The sequence below is a fragment of the Catharus ustulatus genome, chromosome 11, assembly GCF_009819885.2.
Source record: "Catharus ustulatus isolate bCatUst1 chromosome 11, bCatUst1.pri.v2, whole genome shotgun sequence".
NCBI lineage: Eukaryota > Metazoa > Chordata > Aves > Passeriformes > Turdidae > Catharus > Catharus ustulatus.
This window is the reverse complement of record NC_046231.1, coordinates 5,591,121-5,607,807: the sequence shown is the minus strand read 5'-3', so window position 1 is coordinate 5,607,807 and position 16,687 is coordinate 5,591,121. Positions and strand designations below refer to the sequence as shown.

Sequence of the window (16,687 nt, the reverse complement as noted above, 5' to 3'; positions counted from 1 at the left end):
GATGAAACTTTAAAAGAGTGCTCAAACATGCCTTCCTGTTGTGAGTGTGGCAGTTGGGGGTAACATGAGACACATTGAAGCAGAATATTTTTTCTTTTTTCCACTGTTGTGTTGCTCTGGATGTTCTGTAGAACTTAGAATTGAAATATTACATACCAGAGCAGAATAATACACTTCTGCCATTTTCATAATTGCTATTTTAAGCATTAGTGAGTTCCTATGTACTCACCTCAGTACTTAGGAATACAGAACAGATTGCATCAGTATCCAGCTGTACAGCTGAACCTCTTGGAAGCAGTGGTCTTGCAAATTTTCCCATATTTATTGCCATTTAGTCCTCATTTTAAAAAATATACAGGTGGGGTAGCAAAAGGCCATCTCTTCTTTCTCCTGCCCAAGCAAGTAGAAATGGGACTGGTGTATTCTTAAGTCAGTAGGCAATATGAAGATTCAGTTAATTTTCACACAAACCTCTAATCTTATACTGCTTATGGAGTACAACAATTTTGGAGGAAGAACTGTGGCCACTTGTCTGTGGAAATGGGGAAAGAAGGAAATCTATTTTCTAAATAAAAACTAATCATAGAATCCTCTCAGTCACTCCTCAGTCCTTTATGTTACTAATTCATGACACTTACTTCTTTTGTTTGTAGTAAAATTACCTAAGGGATAATCTGTATATAAGTTAACATACATCTCATGTCAGTTGTCATTAAAGCTTCAGTAACAATGTCACAGATGATTGCAATATTCCAAATGATCACTGTATGTTTGTAGTGTATGTTTAAACATTAGGAACTGTTTTTCCAGAGCCAGCTGCGAAATCATGAAAGAGAACAACACAGTCTTCCAGATCTCTTCTCTACAGCTACAGCTAACAAACTAACAGTTTCCAATGAAGCAGATGATAGAGAAGGTACTGTTTACATTTACACTTGAAATTACAAAAATGTCACCCATAACATTACTTGTTTGCTGTATTTGTGTAACTGGTTTTAAGATCTCTTGTGCTGAAATGTTTTCATCCCTGTTCATAACCTTAAATGTATGTTCTTTCCAGAGGGCAAAATTTACCATAGTCAGTCTTGAAGTAGCATTTATTGCTAGGTGATATATTTTTAGCCCCAGTAATTAAACCCTGCATTTCTTCTTGTTAAAAACAACTGATATGCAATATTATTCTGAATTTTTAAGAAGAAAATATTTTTTTCCTTCCTTCCTTCAGCAGCTATAGTATTTTCCAAATGACCTAAACAAAAGAAAGCCTTTTTTTTAAGTCACCATGGTAATGTAGTTTGCTGTCAGCATACAATGCCATTCCTTCTGAGTTTAGAAATTTCTGTTTAATTATGGTAATGTCCAAAATGAGTCATTTATTTTAGCCCTAGTGAGGCAAATGTAAGACATTCTAAATATGCAACCTGTATCTGTAAGAGTTGCCAGGGTAACAGTAGAGGTATCATTTTCATAGAGACATAGAATGGTTTGGGCTGGAAGGACTTAAAAGCTCCTCTCTTTCCAAGCCCTGCCATGGGCAGGAACAGCTCCCACTAGACCAGGTTGCTTGGAGCCTCCTGTTTGTTTAACTGTGTATCTGCTTCTAATTTAATAGTGTTTGTTTGCAAAACATAAACAGCAACAAAAGAACAAAACAAAAACAAACGAAGCAAACCCTTAATGCATTAAGGTAATCAAATAGGAGAAAAATTAACCAAATTCTGAAGTTTAGGAGAAAATGTGACCTTAAAATCCCTTGTGTGTCCTAGAGAGCTACTATGTATCAGTGCAGTGTGAATGCATCCTCTTCTCTACTGAAAATATTTACAGCATTTTTATTTTGAAGGCAACACTGTAATTATTAGCATTTTGCAATTTTAGAGCATTATGGAGAAATACTAGTAATTAGATAGTCTCTGAACAACTGTGAGTTGAAGTATTTCCATTTTGTGCACAAAGCTCTTTTCTGGCCTAACTGTGCTCTCTTGTTTGTTTAGACAGCAAAATGTGCACTCCAGTGGTACTTAGGTTGCAGTGGAAATTTCTGGGTTCTAGTCTCTCCTCTACAGCTGTTCAGTGAGCGCAAAAGTTTCTGAAATGGATGCAATTTCTTGTGAAAAAAGGCACTGAGCAGCATGAGCCAGGGTGGATGGGCAATGGTTTGCCCAAAACAACTTCGTGCATGTCAGAACAGAATGAGTTCCCAGCTTTGCCTTCTGCTCTCTTAGCTCACACTCCCTCGTTTTCTGGCTTTCAGTATACAAGTTAAAAGTTAATTACTTATCAGCCTCAGGTCGAATGACCATTCCCAGCTCCTTTTTGCTCTCATCACTGCAGAAGGCATTTAAATTCAGGAAACTGATCTGTAGTGCTCAGTAGATCCCCAGGATCTAAGCCTGAGAGAGCCATTCAAAGCCAGGGGAAGACAGAGAAATTGCCAGGGAGGGTCTGCTGGCAGTGGGAATGTTTCCTGTTACATAATAGGGGTTTTCTGCTTTAATGGAAATGATAGGAAATGAAACATTGTTAGTTTATCAAGTTACAAATATCTACAAGCACAGCTTAGCTTGGACTGTTATTTCTGACCGTGTTTTGTTTGCTGTAAACCAGTGTTCCTAAAGATGTGGTGATACAGGAATAACTACTTTGCAATGACTGAAACATGTCAGGTTTGGAGAAATACTGTACCTTTTGAGCTCCAATCCTGGTCATGTGACTGGTAATGTGAAAATCAATAGTCCTATCTGATTTTGAAATCAGTACAATTAATGAGGTTTTAGTTTATATCCTGATTTGTAAGTTAACTTCCATGAAAGGGAAGAACTTGTTCAAGAAATCTGCCTGCTTTCAATTGATTTAGTGGTGTTTTTATAAATATGTTTTTCTCATTATTATCTTACAGAAGTATTCCAGCCATGCACTTTAATTGGTTGTTTACCCCACATGAAATTTAGTAGTGTGGCTTGAATGAAACAGTTCTCCTTTTAAACTTTTATTAACTCGTACTGTGGAATGCTTAAATTATTTCAGAACCGATTTATAATCAAATTGCAGCACCACTGCAGTACAGCAATCTCTTGTCAAACAGATGTCATCCCTATAAAGCGACACAAAACAAAGAAGTTTATGGCATAGCATCTGTTAATGTGAAAGATGCCTGAGCTGGAACAGTTTCATTTCTTGTTTATGAAATAGTTAGTCCTAAAAGTCTCTTTATTCATCATGGTTGTACAATAAATTAAAAGGGCCATTATGACACTGGATATGATCGGATTGTAAATGTCTAATAATGAAGGAATAGGGTAATAAGCAGCATTACAGGAGCACCTGTTACTGCTGCTGCAACAAAGATGTCATTTCCGTATTCACTTGTAGGAGACCTGATATTCTCCATCCAGAAAGCAAAACAGGCTCCAAACCCACAAGAAATAAGCCAGTGGAGGGGGTGAGGGACACAAGTGCTATTTTGTAACAGCAAGAGATGATGTGATGTATTATAATTTATGTGCATTTTGTAGAAGGAATAAATATAAAGTAGTGATTGGTATAAATAATTGCTCCTAAGTGTGTGCTGCTGGGTGTGAGCCTCTTAGAACTATGCTGTAGCTAATATGTTTGCATAATGCTTTAAAAATCTCATTAGATACTGTTGGTTTTAAACTGCCTGCCCACTGAAATACCAAATTCGAAACAGAAAATACATGTAGAAGCAGTTTATTCTAAAGCTGCAGAATTTAAGATGGAAAACCCCTTCAAACAGAGCACAGCCCCTGCTCTCCCGTGGATTTGCAGTCCAGTGAGTGTTCTTGATCCACTTGAGGTCTCCTACATGAATGTGTTTTTGTAAAAGAATAATGCAGAAATATAAATTCCAAAGTCTTCAAGTAAATAATTAGGATTGTTTTGATAATTTTTGCCTTAAAGGAAAAACAAAACTAATAAATTTTACTCTATGAGCCTATTGTAGGAAAAACTCCAGTATATTTTGCTTGAAGGTTGACTTGCAAAGAGTGCCTGTTGTATATTACTTCCATATTATTTCTTATAAGAATGCTAAAGAGTGAGCACTATGTTATTTTTTAAAATGAAATATAGGAAATACATTTTTGGTCATCTTGGTACACACAGAAATATTCCAATTTTATTTCACTGTCTTTGTATTCAGACTGACATTTTATTTTATATGATATTCTATATATTTTTCACAATAACCCTCTGGGATTATCAGCCTTACCTAATTACAGTAATTTCACAACTATAAGGCGCACCGGACTATAAGGCGCACCCCCCCGGATTTGGCAAAATTTGCATCTTTGTAGATCAGATAAGGCGCACCGGTCTATAAGGCGCACTTTTTTTTTGCAGTGAGGCCCCGCCCCCAGCTCACCCCGTGGGGTTGCTGGCCGAGGCCCCGCCTCAACCCGGCAGCCATTGGCCCCCGGGCCCGCCTCCACCCGGTAGGGGCGGTGCCGCGAGCCACCGAGCCACCCTGGACCCGGCAGCCATGGGCCCCCGGGACTGCTTCCACCTGGGAAGGGGGGTGCTGCGGCCCCCCTAGCCCGCATTCACGCGGCAGCCATGGCTCCCCGGGACTGCCTGGACCCAGGAGCGGGGGTGCCGCGGACCCCCTAGCCTGCCTTCATCTGGCAGCCATGGGCTCCCGGGACTGCTTCCACCCGGGAAGGGGGGTGCCGCGGCCCCCCTTGCCCACATTCACCCGGCAGCCATGGGCTCCTGGGACTGCTTCCACCCGGGAAGGGGGGTGCCGCGGCCCCCCTAGCCCACATTCACCCGGCAGCCATGGGCTCCCGGGACTGCCTGGACCCGGGAAGGTGGGTGCCGTGGCCCCCCTTGCCCACATTCACCTGGCAGCCGTGGGCTCCCGGGACTACTTCCACCGGGGAAGGGGGGTGCCGCGGCCCCCTTGCCCACATTCACCCGGCAGCCATGGGCTCCTGGGACTGCTTCCACCCGGGAAGGGGGGTGCCGCGGCCCCCCTAGCCCACATTCACCCGGCAGCCATCGGCTCCCGGGACTGCCTGGACCCGGGAAGGCGGGTGCCGCGGCCCCCCTTGCCCACATTCACCTGGCAGCCATGGGCTCCCGGGACTGCCTGGACCCGGGAAGGCGGGTGCCGCGGCCTCCCTAGCCCACATTCACCCGGCAGCCATGAGGCCCCAGGACTGCCTGGACCGGAGAGGGGCGGTGCCTCAGGCCCCCTGGCCCGCCTCCACCCGGCAGGGGCAGTGTCGCGGGCCTCCGGGCCCGCCCCCAGCCGGCTGCAGTGGCACTTCCGGCTCCCCCCACGGCTCTCAGCTCACACTTCCGGTTTGGCAAATTTCGCCGCTTTGTACATCAGATAAGGCGCACCGGACTATAAGGCGCACTTCCGGGTTCGAGGGAAAATTTTAGTCAAAAGGGTGCGCCTTATAGTCGTGAAATTACTGTACTTTGCATCTTGAAACAAAAGTGCTAAATTTTAGAGTGAAAATTTAATTAGTTGTAATTTTCCCTTACTGTAGAAGTTTAGCTGTGTGACTGTATTCATCAATAAAATATCTAGAACCCTTTCTGGCATAATTCAGTGCCCGCCTGTGGGAAAATGACTCCTTAAAAGAGTTTTACCATCATGACTCTTAATTGTTTTGATAATTAGACAATTCAGTCTAAAAAAAAGTGCATGAGGTACAACATGATAGACTGGAATGGGAAAATTACCTGCATAAAAAATGCCATCCCTCTTCCCAAATGTTAGTATCTTAATATCTGAAGCCATTATTCAGTGTGGGAGCAGGAACAGGGCTGTTAAAGTGTACACCCTTATATCTCAAAAATATTCCAACTGTGCACTCGTGGGCACACGTTTTCCTGTGTTTAAGGAGTCATTAGCCTTTGTCTCTGCAACCATTAATTTTTCAAGAGTCTTTTTCATTCTGGAAGGAAAAAAATTACTTTTGTTACAATTGCTTTTTAGTAATTTGGATAAGTTCCAAATTATTTATTAAGACATCTGGTCAATATCTATTTTTTAATCCTCTCATATCTTTCAGAAAATATGAGTATATGTTGGATGATAAAGAGGATTTAGAGGCTTCAGGAGGTCTTTTGCTTTTATTCTCTGTTTGCCAATTTGAAACTCATCCATTCTCAATCCCTGTCTTTTCCTTTGATTTGATGCATTCTACAAAGCTGTGAAACTGCTGGGTTCAGCAGTCCCACATTTTATCACCTTTTGCTGTAACAGGATTTTACCCAACTGCAGGGAGAAGGGAAGTGTCCACATAGAGAAAAAGAATGTGTTTTCTTAAAATTTTAATAATTCCTATAAATGGCAGGGCAAATGCAGAACAGTATGGTAAAATAAACCATACCTTTCTTACCTCTATGTCTGTTGTCTGTAGTACTTTAAAAGTATTAAATGTTTATGGGCATTCAGAACTATTGCTTTAAAGTGTTAATTCATGTTTCATAATTCAGTTGTGATGAAATTACAATCTGAGAACTCCTTACAACAGAGTGCAGCTCTCTAAAAGAATGGATTTTATTTCAATAGGAGGCAAGTCTTCAGTTCAGAAGCTGTTCAGGTGTGATGTCTGTGACTACACAAGCACAACGTACGTGGGTGTCCGGAATCACCGCCGGATCCATAACTCGGATAAGCCATACAGGTGAGTGCTGGGCCTGCCTGGCCCTGGCAGGGTCACTGAACTACTCACGCAGTTGAGAAAGGTGGTGTAAAGAATTGCAATCACATTATTTTAATGCAAATTACTGAAGGAGCTGCACTTGCTGGCTGATTCAAGCTGTGTAATTAAGATTTGCTAATTTTTCCAGAATGCATCTTTTGCTGTGGCAGTCTGCTGCTTGTTTTCAGTTTGAAGCATTCACATGTGGAGAGGAAGATAATTCTGTTATAATACTGGACTTTGGCCAACAGTAATAATATGTTTCTCAAAACTCTTGCACACCTAACTTCATTTTGGATTTGCTTTACTGCAAAATGTTCTCCATTGTCATATTACTGCTTTATATATTGGCTGCTACAGAGTATGGAAAAATTCTGCCCTTGTCACCAACTGCCTTATCTTTTTCACTGGTTTCTAACAATAATAACATACTTAGGATCATATTTTTTAAGTTTTCTACAAGGGTATCATATGGATTTATATAGGAACATGTAATACTACAGCTGAGGTCCCCAGCAAAAAAAATTTAATCCTGCATTTTCCTATTGGTGGCTGCGTAAATTCTCCCAAATTCAATCTGTGCTCATTCAGTGTGGATCTCTGTCCCTCTCTAGTGGCTAGAAAATAGATCTGAGTCAACAGAGTTTTTGAGTTGATCTTTAATGTAATGTTCTGCCTTTAATGTAAATTCTGGAAACACAACACCTTGAAATACTGAGCTAAGCAGGGATTTTCTCTTTTAGATAAACAAACCTTGAAAACGTGTTGTATTTTGATTTTTGCATTATTATGATAGCGCATAACACTGGCAAAAATTCACAAGATGTTTACTCAGAGTGCAAGTGTGGAATACAAATAGATGGTTTTCTCCTCAGAACCTTCACTGCTACCATTTTTTATTACTTAGTGAGGTTGGAGCAGCAGATACTGTAGATTGTCTTGTACGTGGTAGTTTTCAAATTGGTATTAGCAGCCTGTTTTGATTTAGGAACCCTTGGAAATTTTCCATTGGTGATACAGACTGCTGCATACTAAATACAAACCAACCCATCTGCCTTGCTTCTCTTATTATTTTTTCATAAACCCCTTAGACAAATCTGAAAACCTGGCAGGATACTTAAGCCACAGTCTGAAAACCATAATGATCCAGTATTTATGGTATTTCTCCTTCTGAAACATGAATTCCTCAAGCCTTCTGTACTATCAAACAGCAGCCTGCTATACTGCTGCCATTTTGAGAGCTGTAAACATATTTTATTATTTGTTTGACAAAACTAGCTGGAAACTAAGCTTTAGAGCGTTAAATGATACGTTTTTGTAGATTTGGTATGTTCTGTATTTTAATATTGCAGTTAAATCCTTTTAAAAATACAGCAAGTATTCTCAGGCTATGTATTCTGCAGTCTTAGACTTTTTCACACTATAGAACAGGCTTTATAACTGGACATTTTACCATTAAAAAACAACAGAAAAAGAAAAAAACATCTGAAGTTCAAACAAATACATAAGAGTTTTAGCTGACCTTCGTAGTTTCTCTTTTAATATAGTAGTTACAGGAAGGTTGTATGGTAGTATATTGATATTTATTAATAACAAGGAATTTATCTAATACTTTGGGATCTAAATCCATGGATCTGAATTTAGATCCAGACTGCTTTATGTATTGGTTTTATACAAAGATATTGTGACAGAAGTAAAAGAAATAAAAATTTGAATGACACGATGGGACACGCTTAGGGCACCTAAATTTGAATATGTTAATCTTGTCACTGACTTCTTTTTCAGCAATAAAGTCCTGAAACTTGGTGTTTTGTTACTGGTTTGGCTTTTACAATGTCATGAGAACATTGCTGGTGCATTAAGCAGAGCACATACTCTCCCCTGCAACTCTTAGGGTCACATTGTGCTTTGGAAGGGCTGCACCCAGCCACCTGCATCCTCACCTTGCTCACACTTACTGACACTTACCCACATCCGGAGAGGGGCATAAGAGAGATTTCAGGAAGAAACATAATCTGTATGCCTAGTAATGCCTGCTGAAAGGTGGAGGCTTTTTTGAGCTGCAAAAGATTCTCACTGCCCAACAGCAGGTTAACACCGTAACTTGGAGTTCTGTACTTGTTGTTAGCCCTCAGCTGTAGTTTTTCTAGGCACCTTTGCATTCTGGTAGCTGTTGGGGTTTGGAACAGTGGATTGTCAGATTAGTTCATTTGTTGTTGTCTCTTCAGATGTCGCGTGTGTGACTTCGCCACCACAAATATGAATAGCTTGAAGTGCCACATGAGGCGGCACCCCCAGCAGCATCAGGCAGTGCAGCTCTTGGAACAGTACAAGTATGTAACGGGGCTCATGTGGCAAAAAGCTCTGACAGTGGGGGTTTTGTTACGTTAAAGCAGTGCTCAGATTCTATTGCCTTCCCTTCTAGAGTCATTCTTTGCTCCAGAGACTTGTTTGGGGTTGTTTGGGTTTTTTGGATGGATTTGCCATGGCATTCCCAGGCAATGCTTCTGCTGGCTGATTAAACATGTCCATGACTTCCCTCTGGGACAGTGCTCTGTTTTTTGCTTTCCAGAATGTGATGGTTGCACACAAACTGCCTATTGCAAGTACAGTAGTTTCACGAATACAAGCCGCACGGAGTATAAGCCACACTTCCGGTGCCTCAACAATGTTGCTGTCTTTGTCAATAAATAAGCCGCACCCCGAATATTAGCCGCACTTTCGTTCGTCGCGAGAATCCGTGCGCAGCTTTCACAAATTGGCCAATTAGTAACAGGATCGCGGCATAGCGGGCTTTACTGGCTCGGGGCGGGGCCAGGAAGGCTCGGCCCGCTCATGGTTGCCGACGGGGCCGGGTGGCCCAGCTCAGCGCCACGGCTCGGCGGGGCTGGCCGGGTGGTGCTGCCGCCGCCGCCGGGCTCGCTGGCCCCCCTCTCCCGTCAGCACCGCCCTGCTGCCGCGTTCGCTCGCTCGGCCGGCAGGGCTGCTGCCGCCGCCACCGCCGGGCTCGCCGGCCGCCCCCTCCCGTCTGCACCGCCGCCGCGTTTCCTCGCCCTGGCCGGCACTGCAGGCCCCCGCACCGCCGGGCTCCCCCACGCTGCTGGCCCCGATTCTGCTGGGCTTCCCCCGCTGCCAGGCAGCCCCACCCGCCGGCCTTCCTGCTTCTGCCATGCTCCCCTGCACTGCTAGCCCCAGTTCTCCCGGGCTCCCCCGCCCTGCTGGCCCAGGCTCAGCTGCCCCCCTGCCCCGCCCTGCTGGCCCGGGCTCTGCCGCCCCCCTGCCCCGCCCTGCTGGCTCAGGCTCTGCCGCCCTCCCTGCCCCGCCCTGCTGGCTCAGGCTCAGCCGCCCGCCCCCCGCACTGCTGGCCCCGCCTCTGCCAGGCTTTCCCACCTCTGCCGGGGCCGGCCGGGCTCCAGCTTGGCTTGGGGCTGCCGCGGGCTCTCACTTCCGTGTTGGCAGCTTTTAGAATTTTGTTAATGTATTAGCCACCCTCGAATATTAGCCGCACTTCCGGGTTTCCACCAAAATTTTGGTCAAATTGGTGCGGCTTGTATTCGTGAAATTACTGTAGTTTCTGGGCCGTGTTAATTACCTAAGCATGCCTGGAATTGTTTAGGAGATTGTATGAGCCAAAATCATGCCATGGCACTTCTAACATTGAACATTATAGACAGGTAAATTCCAGTATCCAGGAATGTTCCCTGTCTTTGTTTAATATCCCTGTCTAGGCACAGCCTTTGCACGTACACATGAGCTGGAATCCAGGTTGGCATCACTTAGTTAAGATTTAGTATGAATAGTTGTTAAGTGTCCATTGCAGTCTGTCCATAGGTATGGGTGGTTTATAGATACATGAGAAATTTGGCACAAGTATGTGTAATTGTCTACTATTAATTTGCAACAAAAAATAGAAATTGGGAAGGGAAAGAAAAATGGGAATATTCTGAGTATTTCCTAGTGGAAGATTTCAAGGGCAATATGAAGAATCCAAATAAAGCACACTCACACTGAGGTTTCTTCTCAAGAAAAGCTACTTCTAAAACTTAAAAAGTATTTCCACTGCATTTTTCCCCAAAATGTTCATAGAAGCATTAAGTTCTATTTGCTCAGCTGTCATACTTTCCACAGTATTGCTGAGTGCTCTTGGGTATGACCAGAGATTGCTGGAAACCTCCACACTTTGGTGCCTGATCCCCAAGCTGCAAGAGAATTTTTTTCCCTAGAATGTCAGTGTAGAATACACCTGAACAGTGGAGTTTAATAATTCAGCACAAATCAAGCACTAGGACAGCTCATGTTATGGAATTGAAAGGCTTCTATTACTCAACTCAGTGGTGGATAATTTTGTTTCTCTGAGAAAGTGTTGCATGTCCTGTAACTATAAATATATAATCATTAACTGTAGTGCAGCATGCTAAAAGCTGTTGGAGTTTCTGTGTCTGATTTGAACTGGATGCTAAAGTAGTCAACAGTATTTGGCTCAAAACATACTTTTCTCAGCAAAGTAAATTTTATTAGTAAATCACCTGAGTAAATTAATGAACTTCAAAAAATGAGAGTATTTAAAAGGGACTAAAAATGGATGCTGGGCTGTGGCTTCATAGATTGTGTTCCCAAACCATTGACCAAGCAGTGTTAGTGGCACAGAAAATCATACATATAGTGAGACTAGTGGGCACATTAATTGAAATTAAGATTTATTTGTTGATCTCTGTGTTTTACAAAAAAATTCTTTTGGCCTAATTTTATCTATAAATTAACTATAAGGTCTCCCTTTTATCTAATGATGTATTTTGTGACAGCCTTGCTAGAGATATTAAGATTCCCATTCTGAGAATACACTCCCCTATCTTTGAAAGCATCCATTTCCTTTGTAAGGCTCCAGATTAGAAGGATAAGAGACAAATAGGATCCTAGATTCCAAATTAGTAGAGAAAAGTGAGCTAGAAGGACACACCTGTTGTTCCCCAGCAGGACAGAATTACCTTGCTCCAAAAGCAAGGTAATGTACCATGCTTTCACCTATCTTGGAATTTTTGCTATTCTCTGCAATCTTCTGCTGAGCAGAAATTGTTTCCTGTGTATGATTATTTGCAGGGCATTTAAGGACTATACTGTCATCATGAAAAGTCATAAAACCTTACTGAATTGTAGTGTATAATGTGGTTTTATATAGGCCTTCTTGTGTTTCCAGGTTACATTTCTGAAAAGATCTTAGAAATTACAAAAACGAACTTTCATTGTGGTAATTTTAACCGACTCATCATAGTAACTATACTGGGATCTCACTGCTTGAGATGCATTCCTAGTTATAATTTCTTAGCACAAGGTCACCTTCAATTGATTCTGATCTTTTCCTTGGGATTTGGGGAACTGAAGCCTTCCAAAGTAGCAGGCAGCTGAGCAAAATAGGTTTTTTTATCCAAAAGACAAAAAGACAGATCCTGCTCTGAAGTGATGTCATGCAGTATCACTCATCTCCTTCATGCTGAGGTGACTAATTTATCATCTGAAAAAACATGTAAAAAAACCTCCTCTGTATATTCATGCATGAAAAGGGTTATACAGAATTGATCAGTCTTGGGTTATTTCTGTCCATAAACATATACTACATGTCCCTGTAAATAAGATTTATTATTCAAGGTTTTGTTCTTTACTGCATAAGATGGTGTTTTACAGGGAAATAGCAAATTTAGTCTTGTGGTGCAGCAGCTGATGGAAAACTCAGTGGAGAAGATGATCACCTGTCTGAATCTTGATCTGTGAATATTTCCAGATCTGACATTGCCCTCAGCAACCTGCTGGTCCTGCTTGAGGGGCTGGATTGGACTATGTGATCTCAAGAGGTCTCTTCCAACTTCAACAACTCTGTGATCCTTAATAAACTAATACCTGCTATACCAGGAAAGACTTATTTAGTTCAATTGACATAATTAGTGCTAATTACACAGTTCCCGCTTGGTTCAGAGCAATGGCAGAGAGAGCTCACTACCTCCCTCCCAGATGCCATGTTTCTCCACTCAGCAGAAATATTGCATTTCTGCAGTGTTTAAACAATTTTATCAGGCCAAAGAGATAAGATTTCAATTCAGTTGTTTAGAAAATAAAAAAAAATTAGATTAAAAAGTTCTCAGACCTTAAAAATAGTCTTATATTTCAGGATGAAACTTTGCAAACTAACATGACCCAGTTATGAAACTGAACAGGGGGAGCCAGAAGAAGGTTGACATGGATTTCTCTGCTTACTCATTCTTTTGGCAGAACTAAACCATTACCAAACTAATAAAATTTAACTTTTAAATGTTTCTCTTTTTTTCTTCTCCATTTTTCCCCTAGATGTTCTCTCTGTGGATATGTATGTAGCCATCCTCCATCCTTGAAGTCCCACATGTGGAAACATGCAAGTGACCAAAATTATAACTATGAACAAGTGAACAAGGCAATTAATGATGCAATTTCACAAAGCAGTAGGTATGTCTGATTTACTGTCAAGCCCTATTATCTCTCAAAAGACCCAAGCCTGACCCAAAACAAAGTTCCTATCAAAAAGCAACCGCTGTATATTTTAATATTTGTTTTGGTTTTTATTATTATTTCAGGCTTCAAGGACAGCTCACTGACAAAACCTTATTAGAAGGCACAGATGAAAGTACAGTACCTATACTAGGAAGTTCAGACAACTTGGTGTCTTTTACAGAGTCAATTAACCAGACTACAAATGAAATTTCAGGTTCTGATGAAAATGAAAAACCTAGCTTGATGAATACCTCATGCAGTTTAGAAAAGAACTCCACTCTACCCCATCTTGGCACAGAATACTGTGTTCTTCTCTTCTGCTGCTGCATTTGTGGTTTTGAGTCCACCAACAAAGAAAATCTGCTGGATCATATGAAAGAACATGAGGGTGAAATCATAAACATCATTCTAAACAAGGACCACAACACGGCTCAGAATACAAACTAGGTGAAGCAGTAAGTTAAGAGAGTGAATATTTTCTTTCTTTGCTAATTTTTGCCTGACAAACTTGCTAAAGAGAAGAATTGCAAAGCAAAACTTGATTTCCTATCCTGAGTTCTTGTTTCAGTAGGAGTACAGTGTTTTAACCATGGACTGATGAATCATTTAAGAGATAAATATAAGGTGTGGAGAATAGATCAATCCATTTTAACCTGTTACTTCTTCATAAGGTGCCAAGAATGTAGGATTGTTGTTCTTTCTTTTCCAGTCAGGTAGTAGTCAGTAATAATGCATTAGAACAGTACTTTAAAACTCAAAGGTGTGAAAGCTTTGAATCACTTGAAAAGCTTTTTTCTTCCTCCCTCTTTGTTGTTTTCCAAGTAATTCAGCAAAGAAAGTTTTTACCCTGGTTTTTGAAAGATGATCTGGCAACAGATCAGATAAAACTGTTACAATATGATCTGCTAAAACCCCCTGCCTGCCTTCTGGAAGGTGGGGAGAGGGGAGGTGGGCCTGGACACATGTGTTGTATGCACACACAGGAGTTCCATTTTTCTGTTTTTAAGGCTTTACAAACTCCCAAGTTATTTTCCAACAAAGATTGCCATCCTTTCCATCGATTTAGAGCAGCAGGAGGTGAAGGACCTAGAAGCATTTTGTTAATAACTATTTGTTTGATTGGATCCTAACTACAAAACTGCTATCTTTTCAATTCATAGTGTGTAACAGCTTATTTTTATAACAATAACCTGTTGTTTCTTCATGGTTTTCTTGACACATTCAGATGAATTATTTTTAAAAAGAAAAGTTCATAATGTCACTTTCCATTTGTGGTGATTACTTTGCAGTATGGATGAGCAATGCTTTTAATGAGAAGAAGATTTTAACAGTAATTGCCACAAATTGATGTAAATTAAACCTATGTAGATTCCAAAAGATGTAGGTGAGCACAAATTGGGATTTTCAGGAACACCTACATGCTTTGGCAGTCTTTGAAATGCCACTGGCTGGCCAAATTTCCCACTTGTCTGTCAGAGCTGTAACTGTAGAAATAATGAGCTGAAAGATAATCTTCCTGTAGAAAATCATATTTTAAAAAAGAAATTACAAACAATGTCTTAAGCCAAAACAGTAACAGAAGGCACAGGTTCATGAAGTACCACAAAATGTAGAGGTCAGGGTAAAAGCATCAAGACTTCAAGTATATTTGATGTTTGTTTTCAAGAGATTTCCTGAATTTTACTTCTTCTTTTGGATTAAATAGGTATTATTTTGTTTATAAATTACGTAGCAGAAAGTACACATTTAAGTTGAAGAATTGGTCAGGATATAAGGTCAAAGCATTTTTGTGTTGAATTTTTGAGATATTTTAAATACATATGTGAAGTTAATTATACATTATTTTCACTTAATAGTTATTTTTCATATTCCTACAGATGGATTTTACATTTGAAAAACACATTATTTATTTACATGATCCCAAATTCCAGTGAAGATAATGAACTTTTACTGGGATATTCATGTTGTCTTACTGACACTGCTATTTTACCTTCAGTATAGAATTAATGTGAAAATACTGCATCATCTGGAATATATCTCAACTTTCTCACTCAGAAATCCCATCTGTTGAAAGAATTAAAGGACAGAGAGATCCCTAGTAATGCTAAACTACCAGCCAGTATTCACAGAAACAATATTTACCACACTTTTATTTTTATGTAATTATGTTAAAGTTGCTCAGCTACTGAAAGATAAAAAAGGAGAAACTCGCATTCGTAAGCTAAGAATGAGAAGGCAATGAACCAAAATTTCAAAAACCAGTAAAATAATCGTGAATCAGCATGGACAGCTCTGGTGTGTGTGGAAGCCACACTTGCAGCGTTCTGTGCAGTGCACCAGGAATCAGTGTCACAGAATTCCAAAGCAGGATGTGTCCGTTCACTGTTGTTCTTTGCCATCTTGTTGCTCTGTTCTTTTTGACCATGTGTTCCTGTAAAACAGAAAGCTATTTGCCTCTAAAACCATTATCTGTCCTGACAAATGCGAACAAAAATTCTTTTCCATATGCACAGAGATTTACTTTTTTTAGCTGTCTCCATGCTGCTTGTAATTAGTTACCCACTCACAATTCCCAGGGGCTTTGTCAGAAGTCCTGCATGTGAAATAATTATAGACTTAGTTTTTCTGAAAGCAAATTGTTTCTCAGGTTGTCTGCTTTCAAAAGTGTATGGCTGGCTTAGTTGCATGTCTTGTAAGGGGTTTTAAGAACATTTCAAAGTCACTAACACTGCAAATTTCCCCTTTCTTTAAGCTTTCAAACTATTTTTGTCTCTTGGGTCACAGCACTACCAGGTGATCAGCTATTCACGTGCTATTTGTTTAAATTAGATTTTATTCTGTGATACAAACTGTAACTTGCAGCCTTGTTTGCAATGTCTGTACTTCCACTAAAGAGAAACTTCATTCATATTTGGCTGGACTGAAAAATGGGTGCATATTTCATCTTCCTGATTTATGCTTGACAGGGAAAAATAGAGTGAGATTCAGTCAGAGTTATGGTATTTTCCTCTTTCATAAGCACTTATTTAATCATTTGAAGAAATGTACAGTTGGTGCTCAAAGTAACATTTGTTAAGATATATTTAATAGAAATTTACATTTGCATTTGATATTCATGGACATGGGTACATGTATTTTTTTAAGAAAAGGTATTGTAACACTATGGCACTGCTTTTATAGCCAAAGTATAAAAAATTTAGAAAACTGACATGTAAAGACTGCAGTTCATTCTGATACTGTATCTTATTAAATAGGATGAGTTTTGTTTGATAAAGTTATACAGCACATTAAGCTGCATGCCTTAAGCTCTCTCTAGGATTGTGTTCCTGATAGACAACTCTTTGGAAGGATGAAGCAAAGTCTGTAGTACTACTTTAACTACCTTCTGGAATACTGTACAATGGTAGAATAATTTATTTTGCTTTACAGGAGTTTGTCACGTATTGACTTTAATATTGTATTTTGGTAATAAACTTTTTTTTGTTAAA

General features: G+C 40.5%; 1 protein-coding gene across 2 annotated transcripts in view; it reads left to right on the top strand.

The window, feature by feature from the left end:
* Nucleotides 1-16,687, top strand: part of ZNF507 (zinc finger protein 507) — a 21,904-nt gene extending 5,217 nt beyond the window's left edge. Inside the window, exons 3-7 of one of the 2 annotated variants that reach the window (XM_033069758.1) lie at nt 811-916; nt 6,551-6,665; nt 8,912-9,016; nt 13,020-13,154; nt 13,283-16,687. In XM_033069758.1, the coding sequence (XP_032925649.1) occupies nt 811-916; nt 6,551-6,665; nt 8,912-9,016; nt 13,020-13,154; nt 13,283-13,646 (825 nt within the window). In that variant the 3' untranslated portion in view covers nt 13,647-16,687. The remainder of the gene's footprint in view (nt 1-810; nt 917-6,550; nt 6,666-8,911; nt 9,017-13,019; nt 13,155-13,282) is intronic. The other variant, XM_033069759.1, reaches the window with a different exon arrangement.